General features: G+C 45.2%; 1 protein-coding gene across 1 annotated transcript in view; it reads right to left on the bottom strand.

Moving 5' to 3' along the window:
* Positions 1-20,236, bottom strand: part of COG2 (component of oligomeric golgi complex 2) — a 260,876-nt gene that overhangs the window by 211,125 nt on the left and 29,515 nt on the right. The window contains exons 4-6 of the mRNA XM_075339700.1: positions 13,937-14,017; positions 10,760-10,857; positions 4,225-4,333 (exon numbers count right to left, since the gene is read on the bottom strand). Coding sequence (XP_075195815.1) covers positions 4,225-4,333; positions 10,760-10,857; positions 13,937-14,017 — 288 coding nt within the window. The remainder of the gene's footprint in view (positions 1-4,224; positions 4,334-10,759; positions 10,858-13,936; positions 14,018-20,236) is intronic.

The raw sequence follows: 20,236 nt of genomic DNA, 5'->3' as shown, positions 1-20,236 counted from the left end.
CGGAGGGTTTCCATCCGGAACCTCCTGGCATGCACATGCTTGTTGAGCCGTTTTAGGTCCAGAACAGGACGGAACGAGCCGTCCTTTTTTGGAACCACAAAGAGATTGGAGTAAAACCCTTGCCCTTGTTCCTGAGGAGGGACTGGGATAACCACTCCTTCCGCTTTTAGGGAATCCACCGCCTGCAGCAGAGCATCTGCTCGGTCTGGCCGTGGGGAGGTTCTGAAGAACCGAGCTGGAGGACGAGAATTGAACTCGATTCTGTACCCGCGAGACAAAATGTCCGTCACCCACCGGTCTTTGACCTGTGACATCCAAATGCCGGAAAAGCGGGAGAGCCTGCCCCCGACCGGCGATGCGGAGGGGGGGGGCTGGAAGTCATGAGGTAGCCGCTTTGGAAGCGGTACCTCCATTTGCTTTCTTGGGGCGTGTGTGAGTCCGCCACGAATCTGAGTTTCTTTGCGTCCTCTGAGTCCCTTTGGACGAGGTAAATGGTGTCTTGCCCGAACCTCGAAAGGACTGAAACCTCTGCTGCCACTTTTTCTGCTGAGGTTTGGGTGTTCTGGGTTGTGGTAAAGAGGAGTCTTTACCCTTGGACTGCTTAATGATGTCAGCCAAAGGCTCGCCAAACAGTCTCTCTCTAGACAAAGGCAAACTGGTTAAACATTTTTTGGAACCAGCATCCGCTTTCCAGTCCTTTAACCACAAGGCTCTGCGCAAAACTACCGAATTGGCGGACGCCATTGAGGTGCGACTGGTAGATTCTAGGACCGCATTGATAGCGTAAGACGCAAACGCCGACATCTGCGTGGTAAGGTGCGCCACTTGCGGCACTGCTGGATGCATGATAGCATCCACTTTTGCTAAGCCAGCTGAAATAGCCTGGAGTGCCCAGACGGCTGCGAATGCCGGAGCAAACGACGCGCCTATAGCTTCATAGACAGATTTTAACCAAAGGTCCATCTGTCTGTCATTGGCATCTTTAAGTGAAGCGCCATCCTCCACTGCAACTATGGATCTAGCTGCAAGTTTGGAAATCGGGGGGTCCACCTTTGGACACTGTGTCCAGCGCTTGACCACCTCAGGGGGGAAAGGGAAACGCGTATCTTTAGATCGTTTAGAGAAACGCCTTTCCGGGTGAGCGTCGTGCTTCTGGATTGATTCTCTGAAGTCAGAGTGATCTAACAAAGCACTCAATTTACGCTTGGGATAAAGGAAACGAAACTTTTCCTGCTCCGCAGCCGCCTCTTCTGCTGAAGGGGCTGGGGGAGAAATATCCAACAGCCTATTGATGGCTGAGATAAGGTCGTCTACCATGGCATCCCCATCCGGGGTATCCAGGTTGAGAGGGGTTCCAGGAGTGGATTCCTGATCACTCTCATCAGACACATCACAGGGAGACTGATTGCGCTGAGACCCTGAGCAGTGTGAAGACGTCGAGGGTCTTTCCCAGCGAGCTCGCTTAGGGTGGCTGGGGCCATCATCTGAGTCATAATCCTCGGCCTGTGAAGCCGGGGACCCCCCTGTGGGCTGGATACATTCCAAGTAAGGGGGACCTGAGGACAGAGGCCTCGCCGTGCCCAGAGACTGAGCCCCATGCATAGATTGCAAGGTCTCAAGGATTTTTGCCATAGATACAGACATATTATCTGCAAAAACTGCAAAGTCCGTCCCTGTCACCGGGGCAGAACTTACAAGCGTCTCAGCCTGGGTCGCTACCTCTCCTGACTCCGGCTGGCGAAGCAGCACCGGGTCGGAGCATTGCACACAATGGGGGTCATCAGAGCCTGCTGGTAGATTAGCCCCACATGCAGCACACGCAGTATACACAGCCCTTTTTGCCTTGGCCGCCTTGCGTTTTGAGGATGACATGTTGCTGCTTCCACAGAGCGATCTGGGATATGCAGCCAGAAGCGCACCTCACAGTGCAAGAAATACAATATCTATATAACTGTATCCAGTACACTGATACACAGTGAGGCACTAGAGGGACCAGCACAGAAAAAACGCTTACCGCCCGCTTAAAAAGCGGGTGTGTGGTCGCCAGATAGCCCCTAGTCCAGGTCTCCCAGAGCCTTGCGTCCTTCCTCCAGCCAGGCATGCATGTAATGGCTGCCGGCGTCTCGAGAGAGGAAGGGGGGCGGGCCCTGGGCGTTCCTGGCCAAGAGCGGGAAGCCTGCTTCCCTCTGTGCCTAGTGTGAGGGCTGGAGCATGTAAATCAGGCTCCAGCCCTCGTCGCTGCTTGCGAACAGCGTCTCTCCCCTACCCTGAATGACAGGGTGGGGGCGGGAACGAAACGGAGCTGCCGGCGTCCTAGGCCCAAAAAGCCGGGGACTAAAGTTATAACCGCCGCCGCCGTAAAAGCGCGGACGGCGGATCCCCGGCGCACCACAAGTCACAGCAGCGCCGCCCGGTCCAGAGGGGGTCGGCGCTGCGTTCCCATACACAAAACATCCCCCAGTAATCTGTAGGGACACTAACTCCAACATTGCGGTCCCCGGCGCACTACAACACCCAGCCAGCCCGGAGTGTGTCTGTGCCTGCCGGGGACACAGAGTACCTGTATGATGCAGGGCCTGTCCCTGATCGTACTCCTGCTCCGAATCCATCAGGTTCTAATGGGTCTGTGGATGGAGCCCGGCATCAGAGCTGAGAGGCCGGCAGGATCCCACTTCCACAGAGCCCTACCAGGGGATGTGGAAGGAAAACAGCATGTCAGGCTCCAGCCCTGTACCAGCAATAGGTACCTCAACCTTACAACACCATCCAGGGGTGAGAAGGGAGCATGCTGGGGACACTATATGTGTCCTCTTTTCTTCCATCCGAAACCGTCAGCAGCTACTGCTGACTAAAATCTGTGGAGCTATGCATGGAATGTCTGACCTCCTTCGCACACAAAGCTAAAACTGGAGAACCCGTGATACCACGGGGGGGTATAGCCAGAGGGGGAGGGGCCTTGCACTTTTAATGTAGTGCTTTGTGTGGCCTCCAGAGGGCAGTAGCTATACCCCAATCGTCTGGGTCTCCCAATAGAGCGCTGAAGAAAGGTAAAAATTCAATTAGTATTTTATATATACAGTACAGACCAAAAGTTTGGACACACCGTCTCATCTCTAGAACAACTGTTAAAAGGAGACTTTGTGCAGCAGGCCTTCATGGTAACATAGCTGCTAGGAAACCACTGCTAAGGACAGGCAACAAGCAGAAGAGACTTGTTTGGCCTAAAGAAAACAAGGAATGGACATTAGACCAGTGTAAATCTGTGCTTTGGTCTGATGAGTCCAAATTTGAGATCTTTGGATCCAACCACCGTGTCTTTGTAGAAAAGGTGAATGGATGGATTCTACATGGCTGGTTCCCACCGTAAAGCATGGAGGAGGAGGTGTGATGGTGTGGGAGTGCCTTGCTTGTGACACTGTTGGGGATTTATTCAACATTGAAGGCATACTGAACCAGCATGCCTACCACAGCATCTTGCAGCGGCGTGCTATTCCATCCGATTTGCATTTAGTTGGACCATCATTTATTTTTCAACGGGACAATGACCCCAAACACACCTCCAGGCTGTGTAAGGGCTATTTGACTAAGAAGGAGAGTGATGGGGTGCTACGCCAGATACCTGGTCTCCACAGTCACCAGACCTGAACCCAATCAAGATGGTTTGGGGTGAGCTGGACCGCAGAATGAAGACAAAAGGGACAACAATTGCTAAGCATCTCTGGGAACTCCTTCAAGACTGTTGGAAGACCATTTCCAATGACTACCTCTTGAACCTCATCAAGAGACTGCCAAGAGTGTGCAAAGTAGTAATGAAAGCAAAAGGTGGCTACTTTGAAGAACCTAGAATATAAGACATATTTTCAGTTATTTCACACTTTAAGTATTTCATTACATATGTTTTATGTCATAATTTTGATGCCTTCAATGTGAATCTACAATTTTCAGCGTCCTGAAAATAAAGAAAACTCTTTGAATGAGAAGGTGTGTCCAAACTTTTGGTCTGTACTAATATATATATATATATATATATATATATATATATATATAAATATAATATAATATAATATAATATATATATATATATATATATATATATATATATGTGTGTGTGTGTGTAAAAAAAAAAAAAAGCAAAAAAACAATGTAATCTGAGCATGTATAGGTACTAATCTCACTGAGTCTAAACAGGGGACTTGTGTATTTGTGTATGTATAATATACTTACAGGTCTGACTTTATCTAGAAGAGGCATGCCTTTGCTCTGAACAGCGTGAAACTGCAGCTGATTAAATTCTGTTGCAATTCTTTCCAAGATCTGCCCAGTTAGCAAAGTGCTTTAATAGGATAAAACAGGAAGAATACATTTAAAGATAATTAACATTTGTACTAATCCTTCATTTCATAATTCTTTGTATTATTGCCTTACAATACAAAAAAATAACATTTTTCATAAAAAACACAACTTTTCTATACTAAATAGGAGAGTGACGCTGTTATAAGACACAATCCATCTGCTTAGAGTATGATTTGCCAAGGGTTTATGAGAATTAGGGCACATTCTCACCGTACATTTCTGCACTGTTAAGCACCAATACAAAGCTGTTATGGCCAGTATTGATATAGTCAGGGGGAATAGGTTATACACTTCAGACCACCTCAGTGGCATAAGTAAAGTCATGATTTTTGATGCGTACCTACTGTATATCAAATATTTTGACCTAGATTTTTGCACGGTCCCATGACCTAACACGTACAGAACTTAAACCACAAATCTATGGAAGATCATATATAATTTCTTCTCTATCACAAAGGCGGGCAAACGATGCAACACATTTTGTAAACGTCCTTCGTACCCTAACAAACGTGACATTTTACTCCAGTGGCTATCAAGTCAAAATTTTTGTCCATTGTTCTTTGTAAAATAGCTCAAGCTCAGTTGGGTGTGATTTTACAGCTGCTCATCATTTCTTTTTTCTACATGCAACAATAAAGCAGATCATTGGCACTTACACATTTCTTGTGTCAGTGAAACCTAGCCAAACAAGTATATATCTGAGAAGACCACTGCATCATCGCAGATTTACTTTGATAGATTTTTCAGTCATATCCTACACTACCTATGCAGACACATCTTTGTTGGAAGAATCACTCTTTTAGGACAGTGTTTCTTAAATACAATTCTCAATTATTCCCTGCATATGATTTGTTCATATCCATAGAAATTTCATGATGAAGTTTCTGGGGCAAAGAGACATGTGTAACAATGAATATAAGAATATAATAAGAGGTTGCCTTGCCACAGGCTGTTGGGCGCACATAAAACTGGCCATTTTTGTGTGCTAAGTATCTAAATTTTTACATGTTTTTCATAGCAAAATGCTGCATGTCTATATTCCTATATTCATTGTTATACATATGCAGAGTGCAACTGTTTCCTTTTTGTAACTATGTTTCGAAAGGTAGGAAGGGTCATCAGTCTTTCTCTTGCAATTTCTGTGGCATTGACAATCCAATTTGAAAAATTAGGCCTAGGACACACAGCGAATAAAATCGGAAGAGTGGAATGCAATAAAACAAAACAAAAACATTCTTTGGACCAATGTTACTACATGCAGATTTATGTAGACTTGGTGCAGAAAATAATCTACAGCATGTCAATTCTTTCAGCGTTTTTGCCTGCCTTTTTCACCATTGTAAGCAAAAAAAGCATACAAAAAATGCATAAAAATGAATAAAAATGTGTAAAAAACCCACACCATTTGAGCTGCGTTTTTTTTCTGCAAAGATATGCAGAAATTTCTTCAAATACTCAACGTGCACACATACCCTAAAAAGTTTTACTATATGCACGTATGAAATATTTTTTTTACAACTATGTTATTGCATTCTGAACCTTTTTCTTATTGTTGATTGTAGCATAGGACAAGGTCATGCATCTATTAATTTACTAGAAGGTGGCCCGATTCTATGCATCGGGTATTCTAGAATTTACGTATTGTGTAGTTAATGTATGATTTTTGTTTATATATATATATATATATATATATAGATGTTGTTGTGTGTAGTTACCAAGTGTTTGTGTAGGGGCTGTACATGTTCTGGGTGTTGTCTGGGTGTAGCGGGGGGTGAGAGCGGTGTTGTTTGTGTGTTGCGTTGTGTGTCGTTATTTGTGGAGCGCTGTGTGTCTGTATCGTTGTGTGTGTTGCGCGGTTTGTGTGGGTGTGTGTGTGTGTGTTTTGGGGGGAGGTGTGTTTTGTGCAATGTGTGTGTTGTGCGGTATGTGCGTATATTTGTGTGTGCCGCGGTGTTTGTGTGTTGGGTGTTGTGTGTCTGCGGCGTTGTCTGTGTGTGTGTGTGTCTGTGCAGGGCGGTGTTTGTGGTTCCCAGTGTGTGTGTGGTGTGTTGTGCAGTGCGTGTGTGGCAGTGTGTGTGTGTGTGTTTTGGGGGGAGGTGTGCACCCCCCATCGTGGTCCACCCCCCATCGTGCTCCATCCCCCATGCTGCGCACCCCCCATCGTGCTCCATCCCCCATGCTGTGCACCCCCCATCGTGCTCCATCCCCACTCCCCATTGTGCTCCATCCTCCATGCTGCGCATTCCCCATCGTGCTCCATCCCCCATGCCGCGCATTCCCCATCGTGCTCCATCCCCCATGCTGCGCACTCCCAAACGTGCTCCGTCCCCCATGCTGCGCACTCCCCATCGTGCTCCATCCCCCATGCTGCGCACTCCCAAACGTGCTCCGTCCCCCATGCTGCGCACTCCCCATCGTGCTCCATCCCCCATGCTGCGCACTCCCCATCGTGCTCCATCCCCCATGCTGCGCACTCCCCATCGTGCTCCATCCCCCATGCTGCGCACCCCCCATCGTGCTCCATCCCCCATGCTGCGCACACCCCATCATGCTCCATCCCCCATGCTGCGCACTCCCCATCGTGCTCCATCCCCCATGCTGCGGACTCCCCATCGTGCTCCATCCCCCATGCTGCGCACTCCCCATCGTCCTCCATCCCCCATGCTGCGCACTCCCAAACGTGCTCCATCACCCATGCTGCGCACTCCCCATCGTGCTCCATCCTCCATGCTGCGCACCCCCCATCGTGCTCCATCCTCCATGCTGCGCACCCCCCATCGTGCTCCATCCCCCATGCTGCACACTCCCCATCATGCTCCATCCCCCATGCTGCGCACTCCCCATCGTGCTCCATCCCCCATGCTGTGCACCCCCCATCGTGCTCCACAGTCACACATCAGACAGGAAACACGCACACATCTGATCGCATACACTCACACACACACCCCACTTCTCCCTGTGCCCACCGGTGTGTGGTCCCAGCAGCTGTGCTGCACGCCGTGCTCCTCTGCCGACACTCACAGATCCGATCGCATACACTCACACACACACACTCATCCGATCGCATACACTCACACACACACATCCGATCACATACACACACTCACACACATCCGATCGCATACACACACACTGACGATATCGCACATACACGCTGACACACTCACAACATCCGGAGATACCACATGCTTCCGGCCATGTGATCCTCCGGCAGGTCCTGGAAGATCACTGCACAGTATCGCCGCCGAGAAGCAAGCGATATCACGGGATGTTGTCAGTATGTGGATGCGATCTGATGTGTGTGTGAGGTGTGTGTGATCTGATGTGTGTGTGTGTCTGTTCTTATGTGTGTGTGAGGTGTGTGTGTTCCGCCGCTGCAGGACGTGGATACGATCTGTTGTGTGTGTGAGGTGTGTGTGTTCCGCCGCTGCAGGACATGGATGCGATCTGATGTGTGTGTGAGGTGTGTGTGTTCCGCCGCTGCAGGACGTGGATGTGATCTGATGTGAGTGTGAAAGTGTGAGTGTGCGTGTGAGTGTGCGTGTGAGTGAGTCTGAGTGTGCGTATGCGTGTGAGTCTGAGTGTGAGTCTGAATGTGCGTGTGAGTCTGAGTCTGAGTGTGCGAGTGAGTGAGAGTCTGAGTGAGTGCGAGTCTGAGTGTGAGTCTGAGTGAGTGTGAGTCTGAGTGTGCGTCTGAGTGTGCGTCTGAGTGTGAGTCTGAGTGTGAGTCTGAGTGTGAGTCTGAGTGTGCATGTGAGTGTGCGTGTGAGTGTGCGTGTGAGTCTGAGTGTGAGTCTGAGTCTGCGTGTGTGTGAGTGAGTCTGAGTGTGCGTGTGAGTGCGTGTGAGCGTGAGTGTGCGTGTGAGTCTGAGTGTGCGTGTGAGTCTGAGTGTGCGTGTGAGTCTGAGTGTGCGTGTGAGTCTGAGTGTGCGTGTGAGTCTGAGTGTGCGTGTGAGTCTGAGTGTGCGTGTGAGTCTGAGTGTGCGTGTGAGTCTGAGTGTGCGTGTGAGTCTGAGTGTGCGTGTGAGTCTGAGTGTGCGTGTGAGTCTGAGTGTGCGTGTGAGTCTGAGTGTGCGTGTGAAAATAAGAAAGCCGCGGAGACACCATCACGTGTTTCTCAACGCTGGCAGGAAACTAGCCAGGTCTTTCATCGGGAAGGAACAACCACGGGAAGGGCAGTCTCCAGTCAAGGAGACCACCTATACCAAACATGGTATCCATCCACAGACAGCCGTTTCGGGGTATTTGCCCCTCATCAGTGTGGAGTAGGAATCTGGCTAGTGGGGGCAATGCCTAGTAAAAGACTACTTAAGCAAGCATTGTTGACCTTAGGGAGATCAACATATCCACTGCGGAGACACCATCACGTGTTTCTCAATGCAGTGATTCTAGAGCATTGCCCCCTGGGAAGTATGCAAATAAGAAAGCCGCGGAGACACCATCACGTGTTTCTCAACGCTGGCAGGAAACTAGCCAGGTCTTTCACCGGGAAGGAACAACCACGGGAAGGGCAGTCTCCAGTCAAGGAGACCACCTATACCAAACATGGTATCCATCCACAGACAGCCGTTTCGGGGTATTTGACCCTCATCAGTGTGGAGTAGGAATCTGGCTTGATCTCCCTAAGGTCAACAATGCTTGCTTAAGTAGTCTTTTACTAGGCATTGCCCCCACTAGCCAGATTCCTACTCCACACTGATGAGGGGCAAATACCCCGAAACGGCTGTCTGTGGATGGATACCATGTTTGGTATAGGTGGTCTCCTTGACTGGAGACTGCCCTTCCCGTGGTTGTTCCTTCCCGGTGAAAGACCTGGCTAGTTTCCTGGCAGCGATGAGAAACACGTGATGGTGTCTCCGCGGCTTTCTTATTTGCATACTTCCCAGGGGGCAATGCTCTAGAATCACAGCGTTGAGAAACAAATGATGGTGTCTCCGCAGTGAATATGTTGATCTCCCTAAGGTCAACAATGCTTGCTTGAGTGTGCGTCTGAGTGTGCGTCTGAGTGTGCGTGTGAGTCTGCGTGTGTGCGTGTGAGTGTGCGTGTGAGTGTGAGTGTGAGTGTGCGTGTGAGTCTGAGTGTGAGTCTGAGTGTGAGTCTGAGTGTGAGTCTGAGTGTGAGTCTGAGTGTGAGTCTGAGTGTGAGTCTGAGTGTGAGTCTGAGTGTGAGTCTGAGTGTGAGTCTGAGTGTGAGTCTGAGTGTGAGTCTGAGTGTGAGTCTGAGTGTGAGTCTGAGTGTGAGTCCGAGTGTGAATGTGTGTATGAGTCTGAGTGTGCGTGTGCATGTGAGTGTGAGTCTGAGTGTGAGTCTGAGTGTGCGTGTGAGTGTGAGTCTGAGTGTGAGTCTGAGTGTGAGTCTGAGTGTGAGTCTGAGTGTGAGTCTGAGTCTGAGTGTGAGTCTGAGTGTGAGTCTGAGTGTGAGTCTGAGTGTGAGTCTGAGTGTGAGTCTGAGTGTGTGAGTGCGTGTGAGTGCGTGTGAGTCTGAGTGTGCGTGTGAGTGTGCGTGTGAGTGTGCGTGTGAGTGTGCATGTGAGTGTGAGTCTGAGTGTGAGTCTGAGTGTGAGTCTGAGTGTGAGTCTGAGTGTGAGTCTGAGTGTGAGTCTGAGTGTGAGTCTGAGTGTGAGTGTGAGTGTGAGTCTGAGTGTGAGTCTGAGTGTGTGAGTGCGTGTGAGTGCGTGTGAGTCTGAGTGTGCGTGTGAGTGTGCGTGTGAGTGTGCGTGTGAGTGTGCATGTGAGTGTGAGTCTGAGTGTGAGTCTGAGTGTGAGTCTGAGTCTGAGTGTGAGTCTGAGTGTGAGTCTGAGTGTGAGTCTGAGTGTGAGTGTGCTTCAAAAAAGCATAAAAAAATTGTTTAAAAGAACAGAGAGTCCTCAGTGGTTGATACCTTTTAATGGCTAACTGAAAAGATGGTAATAATTGCAAGCTTTCGAGACTACTCAGGTCTCTTCATCAGGCATGGTATAACACAAAATCTGAAGAGTCACGTATTTATACACAACAGGACTTAGAATAGTGCAGTAAAAAAAAAAAAAAAAAAAAAAAAAAAAAGAACAAGTTCTTCAAAAAAGCATGTAATCTATACCTAAGAAAGTCAAAGTTTTGTCAAATCCAAATTCTACGGCATTTCAAAATCAAACCAGCTTTATTTAAAGCATAGCACAGTAAATAGAAACGAAAAATACGTGATAATGCATGTTGAAAAAAATGCACACAAAAACACAATGAAAAAAAGTAACCTAATTTACATAATTGGCGAAGAATTGGTGCAGAAATTATGAAACATCAAAAACTCACCAAAACCTCATTTTGGGAACGTAGCTGAAGATTTCAGTATTTTATTTTTTATATAAAATTAAAGGCCTACAGCGTTTGTACAGCATAATCATGTGCATAAGCCGCAAGTCTCACCTGTTTAGCTCTATATTTTCTTTATGGTTCTGGGAGTTCAAAATGTTTTCAATCTTCTCAACAGAACGTATAACATGAATCATCCTTAACACACACATCTGAAACAATGAAAAGTTTGTCATCAAAGCCTACATTCAGCATGTTCTCTCTGAATATGCTTGGTTACAGCACAATGAGGCCAGAATGGAGTGCACTCCACAAATTGTGATGAATTTTAGAAAAAATGTTCATATGACATATCACAACGTTGCTCAGTGAAAAAGGCCAAGCAATTTAATTACAAAACACTTGATTATCATTTGATCGCATTGTTTTATGAAAGCTTAAAAATTAGAATTTCAAAGCAAATACCTTTAAGTCAACACGGAATGTGCTCCTTACAACTGTGTAAAGTTTATGACAGCGGGGATACATGACATGACGAATACATGAAGGATTGTTACATGTTGATGCAAATTAAAGGGAGTCTGTCAGCAGGTTTTTGCTACCTCATCTGACAGCAAAATAATGTAGACAAATAGATTCTGAATCCAATGGTGTATCACAGATTACTGGGTGCAGTCGTTCTCACATAATCAAAGAAGCATTTGTTTTAAGCATGTAGCTAAGCCTAGGGAGCTGTCCTGCCCACACCAGACTCTCAATAGAGATTGTACATTGACTGTAATGTGTCAATCACAGAAGGGGGCATGTCTGACTACTCTGCACCTGCATTTCTAGGATTGCGGTGTTGAACCAATGGCTTTTTTTCATCATGTGATTAAGTAAACAATAGCATATACACACACACACACACACACACAGACACACACACACACACACACACACACACACACACACGATCAGCACAGTTGCTTTTTGACCCCTACATCATGCTGTTCTCAGCTTACATAGCAAAAACCTACTGACAGATTCCTTTTACTAGGCCTGTGTATAAGGACTCTTAGCTGTGCCCTAAGGGGTACTTTGCACACTACGACATCGCAGGTGCGATGTCGGTGGGGTCAAATCGAAAGTGATGCACATCCGGTGACGCTGTCGACATCGGAGTATGTGAATCGTTTTTACTACGATTAACGAGCGCAAAAGCGTCGAAATCGTATGATTGGTGTAGCGTCGGTCATTTCTATAATTTCGGAAGGACCGATGATACGATGTTGTTCCTCGTTCCTGCGGCAGCAAACATCGCTGTGAGTGAAGCCGCAGGAGCGAGGAACATAGCCTTATCTGCATCCTGGCTGCAATGAGGAAGGAAGGAGGAGGGCGGGATGTTTACGTCCCGCTCATCTCCGCCCCCCTGCCTCTATTGGCCGCCTGCCGTGTGAGGTCGCTGCGACGCCGCACGACCCGCCCCCTTAGGAAGGAGGCGGTTCGCCGGCCAGGGCGACGTCGCAGGGCAGGTAAGTGCATGTGAAGCTGCCATAGCGATAATTTTCGCTACGGCAGCTATCACAAGATATCGCAGCTGCGACGGGGGCGGGGACTATCGCGCTCAACATCGCTATCATCGGCTTGCGATGTCGTAGTGTGCAGTACCCCTAAGGCTATGTGCCCACGGGGAAAGTGTCCTGCGGATATATCCACACGACATTCCGCAGGTGCTCCCAGGAAACAGCACCACAACTTCTGTCTGTTTCCATGCTGCGGAATGTCGTGCGGATATGCTGCGGGCATTCTGCATTGAGGATACAGTGCCATGGCTTCGGCACTGCATCCTCAATGCAGAACAAGTGCTGCCGTGATCGGGGAAGTTTATACTTACCTCCATCATGCAGCACCTCGCTTTCCGGCAGCCGGGTCCCTGTCAGGCAGCGTCTGGTTCACTGTGCTGGAGGTGGGCGGGCCTGAACTAGCTCCGGCTGTCACATGACCGGAGCTCGTGCAGGCTCCGCCCACCTCTTCCTTCCTGTACCTGGCTGGATCCACCGCGCTGATGCCGCTACACCGGACGGAGAAAGTGACTCGGGTCTCTATCAAGGCAGGTAAGTATATGGGACCCTGTGGAGAAGTCCGCTACAATAATTGACATGCTGCAGATTTTTACGCACGGAAATCCGCACGATTTCCGCTGCGGAAAAATCCACAGCGTGGGCACAGCATTTCCCAAATGCCATAGAAATGGCTGGGGAGTAGCTGTGCTGCAGATTTTCGGAAAATCTGCGGCTTTTCCGCGAGAAATCCGCGGCAAAATCCGCGCATTTTCCGCAGCGTGGGCACATAGCCTAAGTGTTAGCAGAGTCAATCCACACAGAGTAGGAATTGAAGGGAACCATCAGGATTTTACCATATAAAGTGAAAGCAGTGCCATACTGGCACTAGCATGGTGATTAAAATCGTATCTTAACTTTTCAGCTTGTATCTTTTTATTGCAGAAAAAAAGTTGATAAAATTGGTGCATTCTTTGATTGACATGTGCAGCTGTGCGGGTCTTTGTGGGTTAAGTCCTCTGTGTGAATTCCTCATCCGGCATCCTTTTGGGTTGCCCCTTTTCTTTATTCAAATTTCGCGCTGCGCCACCTTTGTCGCTGTTGGCGGCACATGCTCATTGCTGGAGTAGTGATGTCTTCATTAAAATGGTGCTGGATGTCAGCGCATGCTTGTACCACGACCTAGGGCGCCATTATATTGAAGACGTGGAGAAAACTATGAGCGGCATCAATGCATGCGCAGATGAGAGAAAAAAAAATAAATCTACGCATGCGCAGATACCGCTCAAAATCTTCTCCACGTCTTCAGTAAAACGGTGTCGGGGATCGTGGTACACGCATGCGCTGACTTTGGCACTATTTTAATGAAAACATAATTACTTTAGCAATGCACATGCGCCTCCAACAGCAGCAATGGCGCCGCAGCGCGAAATTTGAATGAAGAAAAAGGGCAAGTCGGAGGACAAATTTACACAGAGGAACTGCCCCATAAAAGGTCCGCCCCGCTAAACACAAAGAATGCTCCAATTTCTGGACCTTTATCGACTTTTTTTTTGCAATCAAAGATCCAATCTGAAAAGTGAAGGTTCGATTTTAATCGCCATGCTAGTGCCCGTATGGCACTGCCTTTACTTTATATGGTAAAATTCTGATGGTTCGTTCCCTTTTAAGGAACATGCAAACTGATGTTTTATTAGCAAAAAGGTCTACCACCACTATAGAAAGATCAGTGCGAGGACCATGGACTTGCCTTTTTTTTCCTTATATCATCTTGTTTGGCCAGATGCTCATCCACTGCACTAATGCTGTCATTAACCGATGTTTTCAGGCTCTGAAAAATAAAAGAGCAAAATGTAGCAAAGCTGTATGGGTTGTCAAATGATTAGAGTGTATACCATGCAAGACGCGATCATGCGAACAGTATTTATACCAGTCTAAATACCATTTGCTGGTTTTAATACAATAAATCTTAAATCGGCAAATAAAAAAGACACTACACAACTTTCTAATGTACTTTGTGTTTTTGAGTTCAATTCAGCAATTCTTTCAAGCAAACATTCTGGTGTAAAAGCTATAAATAATTGCAAAATTTAGGCTCAACTCAGTTTCCTCATAAATTTTGCAACTGTTCTCATTTTTACATCGGTTTTTCCCAGGTACGATAAAGTCGTTGGAGCTGGGACAAGACGCCATAGCTTGTCTAATTCATGATGAACTGTGGCGTTCCATATGCCAGAACTTTCACTCCAGTATTTGGTGGAAGTGAGACTTCTGAAGTAGCGCACAGAGGTGCCCGCTACTCGCCAGAAGCTCCAGATTCTGAAATGGCGTGCACCTCGTCATGAATCAGAGGTTTCTGACTCTACCGTGAAGAGCACCAGTCTTGATGATTCGGGCTCTATATCTTGAATACCATTTACATCCTTATTCAACTGTGCTGTATGACTACAACTCACAGCACTGCTGGATCAATTACATGACATTGTTGGAACACTGAAGCTATTAAGTGGATATATTTATTAAGAACACAGAGAGCAGAGTAGAACTTCAATAAATACAGATGATCATAAGCTCTCCAAAGTGACAAACACTGAGAAAAATAAAGACTACATAGCATCTGCTTATAGAGGGTGTATGGAGCAGGCTCGGAGCAACCAACAGCTGCCTACAAAAGCAGTGTCCAGACAAAGTCCACCTGGTGCTGTTTAACTACAGTTTAGATAGGGACTCAAGTTTTGGCATTTTTAGCTGTTTACCAAGAGATATTTAAGATATAGTTATATAATACCTCACCCCAAAATCTGTTTTCACCTTTCTGACCAGGCGAAATTTTTTAATTCTAACCAGTGTCAATTTAATCAGTAATAACTTTGGAACGCTTCATTGGATAACAGAGATTCTGAAATAGTTTAAAAATAATGGGTGTGAGTGAAACATCTCACTGCACTCGCATTACACCAGTGAAATGTGAGTGCACTGCGAGAATCGCATCAGCTGATAATTGAGGAGATAGGGAGATTAATACCTCCATCTTTTCCGCAGCGCCAGCCCTGTCATCCTCGGCTGTGCTGCGATCTCAGGATCGCATCACAGAGGCATGACAGTCGCATGACACTCTGCTTACACCCCAGGAGAGCGGGAGCAGTGTCATGCAATTCACTCCCATTAATGACCGTGTGGCCCCAGCCTTATGATAGTTGTAAATATAGACCAATATTTTGTGCGTTTATTTGTAGAAAAAAAATGGAAATTTGTCGAACATTTTTAAAATTTCACAATTTTCAAACTTTTAAATTTGATGCCCATAAGTCCGAGAGTTATGTCACACAAAATAGTTAATAAATAATATTTGACACACATCTACTTTACACCAGTGCAATTTTTTAAATAAAATTTAGTTTGAGAAAATATTGGTAATTGGAGAAAATTTTGAAACTTTCGCAATTTTCAAACTTTGAATTTTTCTCGCCGTAAACCAGAGATTTATGTCACACAAAATAGTTAATAAATAACATTTCCCACATGTCTACTTTACGTCAGCACAATTTTGCAAGTTCATTTTTTATTTTTTTGCTAGGAAGTTAGAAGGGTTCAAAGTTCATCAGCAATTTTTCATTTTTACAACAAAATTTACAAAACCAATTTTTTTTTTTAAGGGACCACATCAAACTTGAAGTGAGTTTGAGAGGCCTAGGTGACAGAAAATACCCAAAAGTGACACCATTCTGAAAATCTCACACTGCTCAAACCACATCCAAGAAGTTTGTTTATTAATCCTTTAGGTGCTTCACAGGAACCAAAGCAATGTGGAAGGAAAAAAAGTAAACTTACTTTATTTTTCCCACACAAAAATTATAAATTTAGCCATAAAATTTTGGATTTTCAAAAGGGTATCAGAAAAAATGCATACATTTATTGTGCAATTTCTCCTGAGTACGCCGATACCTTATATGTGGTAGAAATCAATTGTTTGGGCATATGGCAGGGGTCGGAAGAGGTGCGCTATTTGGCTAAAAAATTGACTGGAATCATTAGCAGATGCCATGTCAAATTTGGAGAGCCTCTGATGTGCCTAAACAGTGGAGCTCTCCCACAAAAAACCTGATTTTGGAAACTAGAACCTTTAAGGAATTTATCTAGATGGTTGTTGAGCACCTGGACCCTTGGGTGCCTCACAGAATTTTATAACGTAGAGTTGTGAAAACGAAAAAATAAATTTTTAAACCACAAAAATCTTGAATTAATGCCAAATTTTTCAAATTCACTATGGTAACGGGAGATAATGAACCTTACAATTTGTTGTGCAAATTCTCCTGAGGATGCCAGTACCCCAAATGTCGTCATAAACTACTTTTGAGGCACAGTACAAAATGAAGAAGGGAAAGAGTGCCATACTGGAGTGCAGATTTAGTTGGAATGGTTTACGGGTGCCATGTCACATTGGCAGAGCCCCTGAGGAGCCAGAACAGCAGAAATCCTTTTTTTTGAGGGGGGGAGCCAGTGTTTTTTTATGAGCTTATGTGCTACCAGTAACATGGAAGCCCCCAATATTTCTGTTAACCAATGACTTGTGTTTTTCTGGGTTGACTTGAATGCTATTTGGTGACGATTTTGCTCTATGCTGAGCACTTACATCGGGGTTTCCATCTACATCTCCAAAATAGGCAAAACACATGACTTATCCATTCACTAATGAGACAGCACAGTTATGCCAGACTCCGTTTGGCCTCTGTTCATTGGTATCCATCTTTTCAAAGGTGAACAAAACTGTTGATGACAGCACTTTTGTGCACGCCTAAAAAGGCGTAAAAAGATGGACACCGCCTGCCCCCGGGCCAGACGTGAGGTCTAAGCGACTCCCTCTGCCTCAATACAGTGAATTTTCCATTGGGAATTTTGTCTGAATCACGTTTTTCAGAGATTTAGGGTATGTGCCCACAATTCGCACACGCTGTGTCCTGGAAGCAGAGTGTCTTCTCCTGCGGAGATGTAAGTGTTCTACGCAGGAGACTGCAGCTGCCCACAATCAGGATTTGGAGCGCCGTGGACTTTCGCTCTTTTTTCCCAGCTGAGAACACTCGTGTCTCCACAGCATAAACTGACATACTGCATCTAGGGACCCCGCTCCGCAGGTCAGTTTACGCTGCGGAGAAAAGAAGCACAGTGGGCACGGGATTTCTATCAATACATCCAGTGTGCTTGTACCACACAACTCAGCGGTTTGCACACAGCAAAAACACGGCGCGTCCAAAACGCTACTATTCCTTATTGTGGGCACGTACCCGTAATCCTGGTGCAAGTGCTCAGCGTGGAGCACAGAAAAAATATGAGCCGCTCCGTACCGCAATCTTTTAGAGACAGAATGAACAAATCAATAGCAGTTGTAGAATTGGCTTTATTTATTTTTTATTCAATTCACCTTGTGGTATAGATGATTTGGCGGCTTTATTCCTCTGGTCAGAACGATTACAGAGACATCAAGTTACCGTAATACAGTTTTTTTAAATTTGGCGACTATCACACTAAAAAACGCTTTTTACAAAATAAAAGTTTCTTGCATAACTGGATTTTGAAGACTACAGCTTTTTATTTTTCTGCCGACAGTTATGTGAGGGCTTGTTTTTTGCGGGATGAGTTGGAGTTCTTATTGGTACCATTTTTGGCCACATAATTTTTGATCACTTTCTATTTCACTTTTTGTGAGGCAGAATCAAGAAGAAACCGCAACTCAGGAATAGTTTTTGGGGTTTTTTTTCACCACGTCATAAAAGTGATAAAATATCTTTATTCTTCAGATTGGTACGGTTACAGCGCTACCACATTTATGTAGTTTTTTTTTTCTTTGCCGCTTTTCCACCATAAAAACTATTTTATAGGAAAAAAACAGTTGTTGGATTGCTGTATTCTGACAGCTATAACCTTTTAATTTTTTGGCCGATGAAGCTGTATGGCAGCTTGTTTTTTGTTGAACAAGCTGACATTTTGAGCTGTATGTTGAAAACACAGTTTTTGCTACGTTTTTCCATTTTATTATTTTTTTGACTGTTCACTTAAGGGGTTAACTAGTGACAGTTTTATAGCTTGTGTTGTTACGGACGCGGAAATACCAAATGTGTAATTTTTTTATTATTTTTTGTGCACAAATAAGTATTTATTGGAACATTTATTTTTTTGTTCCTTATTTCCTGATTTTTTTAAAAAATATTTTCAATTTTTTTTAACGTTTTCCACTTAGTTCCTTTATGGGACAGCACCCCACACACCTCTGATCGCAGCTGCAATGTTCTGCAGTGCTCAATCACCGCAGGACATCGCAGCTGTCAATGCAGCAGGCATTATCACACAGGCTCTCCATAGTTAGGTAACACGGAAGTCATCATGACGATCTCGAGTCACCATGACAACAATCGGCTCCTCGAAATTACATCGCGGGGATCTTGATCAGAGGGGAGAGGGAGCGTGATCCCTTTCCCAATCCCCTTAGTGTCGCGATTGGTATTATTCGCGGCAATTAGGAAGTAAATAGCCAGAGATAGCGCAAGCACAGTCCCTGGCTGTGAGGGCAGGGGCTTGGCTGTCGGGTAAGCTGAGTCACCTGCAACAAATATGGATGCACAGCCCCCTGTGCCCCTGCGATTGTTAGGATGTACCAGTATGTTCTTGGTTGTTAAGTCATGTAAAAATATTATTACCGGTGCATGCTGCGGTCATGAAGTGGTTAAACCAGAGAGTTATGTCCACAAAATAGTTAATAGATAACATTTCCCACATGTTGATGCTTACATCAGCATCATTTTTTTGAACCAATATTGTTTTTATTAGGAAGTTAGAAGGGCTTGAAAGTTTATCAGCAATATCTAATTTTTACAACAAAATTTACAAAAATCATTTTTTTTTATGAACCACATCACATTTGAAATGACTGAGCGGTCTACGTGACAGAAAATACCCAAAAGTAACACCATTTTAAAAACTGCACCCCTTAAAGTGCTCAAAACCACATCCAAGAAGATTATTAACCCTTCAGGTGTTTCACAGGAATTAAACCAATGTAGAAGGAAACAATAAATAAAAATTTTACTTTTTCCCACAAAAAAGGTTTAGCCTCATTTTTTTTATTTACAAATGGATAACAGGAGATAAAGCACCATACAATTTGTTGTGTAATTTCTCCTGAGCATGTCGATACCACATATGTGGTGGAAAACTACTCTTTAGGCACACATCATGGCTCGGAAGGGAAGGATCGCCATTTGACTTTTGGAACGCAAAATTAACTGATAGCAATAGCGAAAACCATGTCTCATTTTCAGAGCCCCTGATTTGTCAAAACAGTGGAAACCCCCCACAAGTGAATCCCATTTTGTAAACTAGACATCTCAAGTAATATACCTAGATGTGTGGTGAGCACCTTGAAACCACAGGTTCTTCACAGAATTTTATCATTTTACACTGTGAAAAAAAAATATTTTTCCCCACAAAAATGTTGCTTTAGCCACACATTTTTAATTTCCACAAGGGTAACAGGAAAAAGTGCACTGTACAATTTGGTGTGCAATTTCTCTTGCGTATGTAAATACCCCATGCGTAGTAGAAAACTACTGTTTTGATGCACGGCAGGGCTCAGAAGGGAAGGAGCACTATTGGATTTTTCTAGTGTCATTTTGGCTGGAATAGGTTGGAAACGTCATGTCCCATTTGAAGAGCCTCCGACATGCCAAAACTGCAAAAGCAATTGCAGAACATTGGGCTAAGTAAAAAGAAATTACATTTTTTCCCCACTAAAATGTTTCTTTGGCCCCAAGTATTCTAATTTTCAAAACGGGTAATGGAAGAAACCAAACAAAAAAATTTGTTGTGCAATTTCTCCTGAGTACACCAATTCCCCCATATGTGGTCGAAAACTAATTTTGAGGTACAGTCCAAAGCTGAGAAATGACAACTTAGTTGGACTCATTTGAGGATGCCATGCTATATTGGCAGAGCCTCTGAGGTACCAGAACTCCCATAAGTGAAACCATGTTAGAAACTACACCCCTCATTAAATTCG

The sequence above is a fragment of the Anomaloglossus baeobatrachus genome, chromosome 3 (genome assembly GCF_048569485.1).
Source record: "Anomaloglossus baeobatrachus isolate aAnoBae1 chromosome 3, aAnoBae1.hap1, whole genome shotgun sequence".
Lineage (NCBI taxonomy): Eukaryota > Metazoa > Chordata > Amphibia > Anura > Aromobatidae > Anomaloglossus > Anomaloglossus baeobatrachus.
The sequence above is the reverse complement of the archived record's forward strand: the minus strand, read 5'-3'. Positions and strand labels throughout refer to the sequence as shown.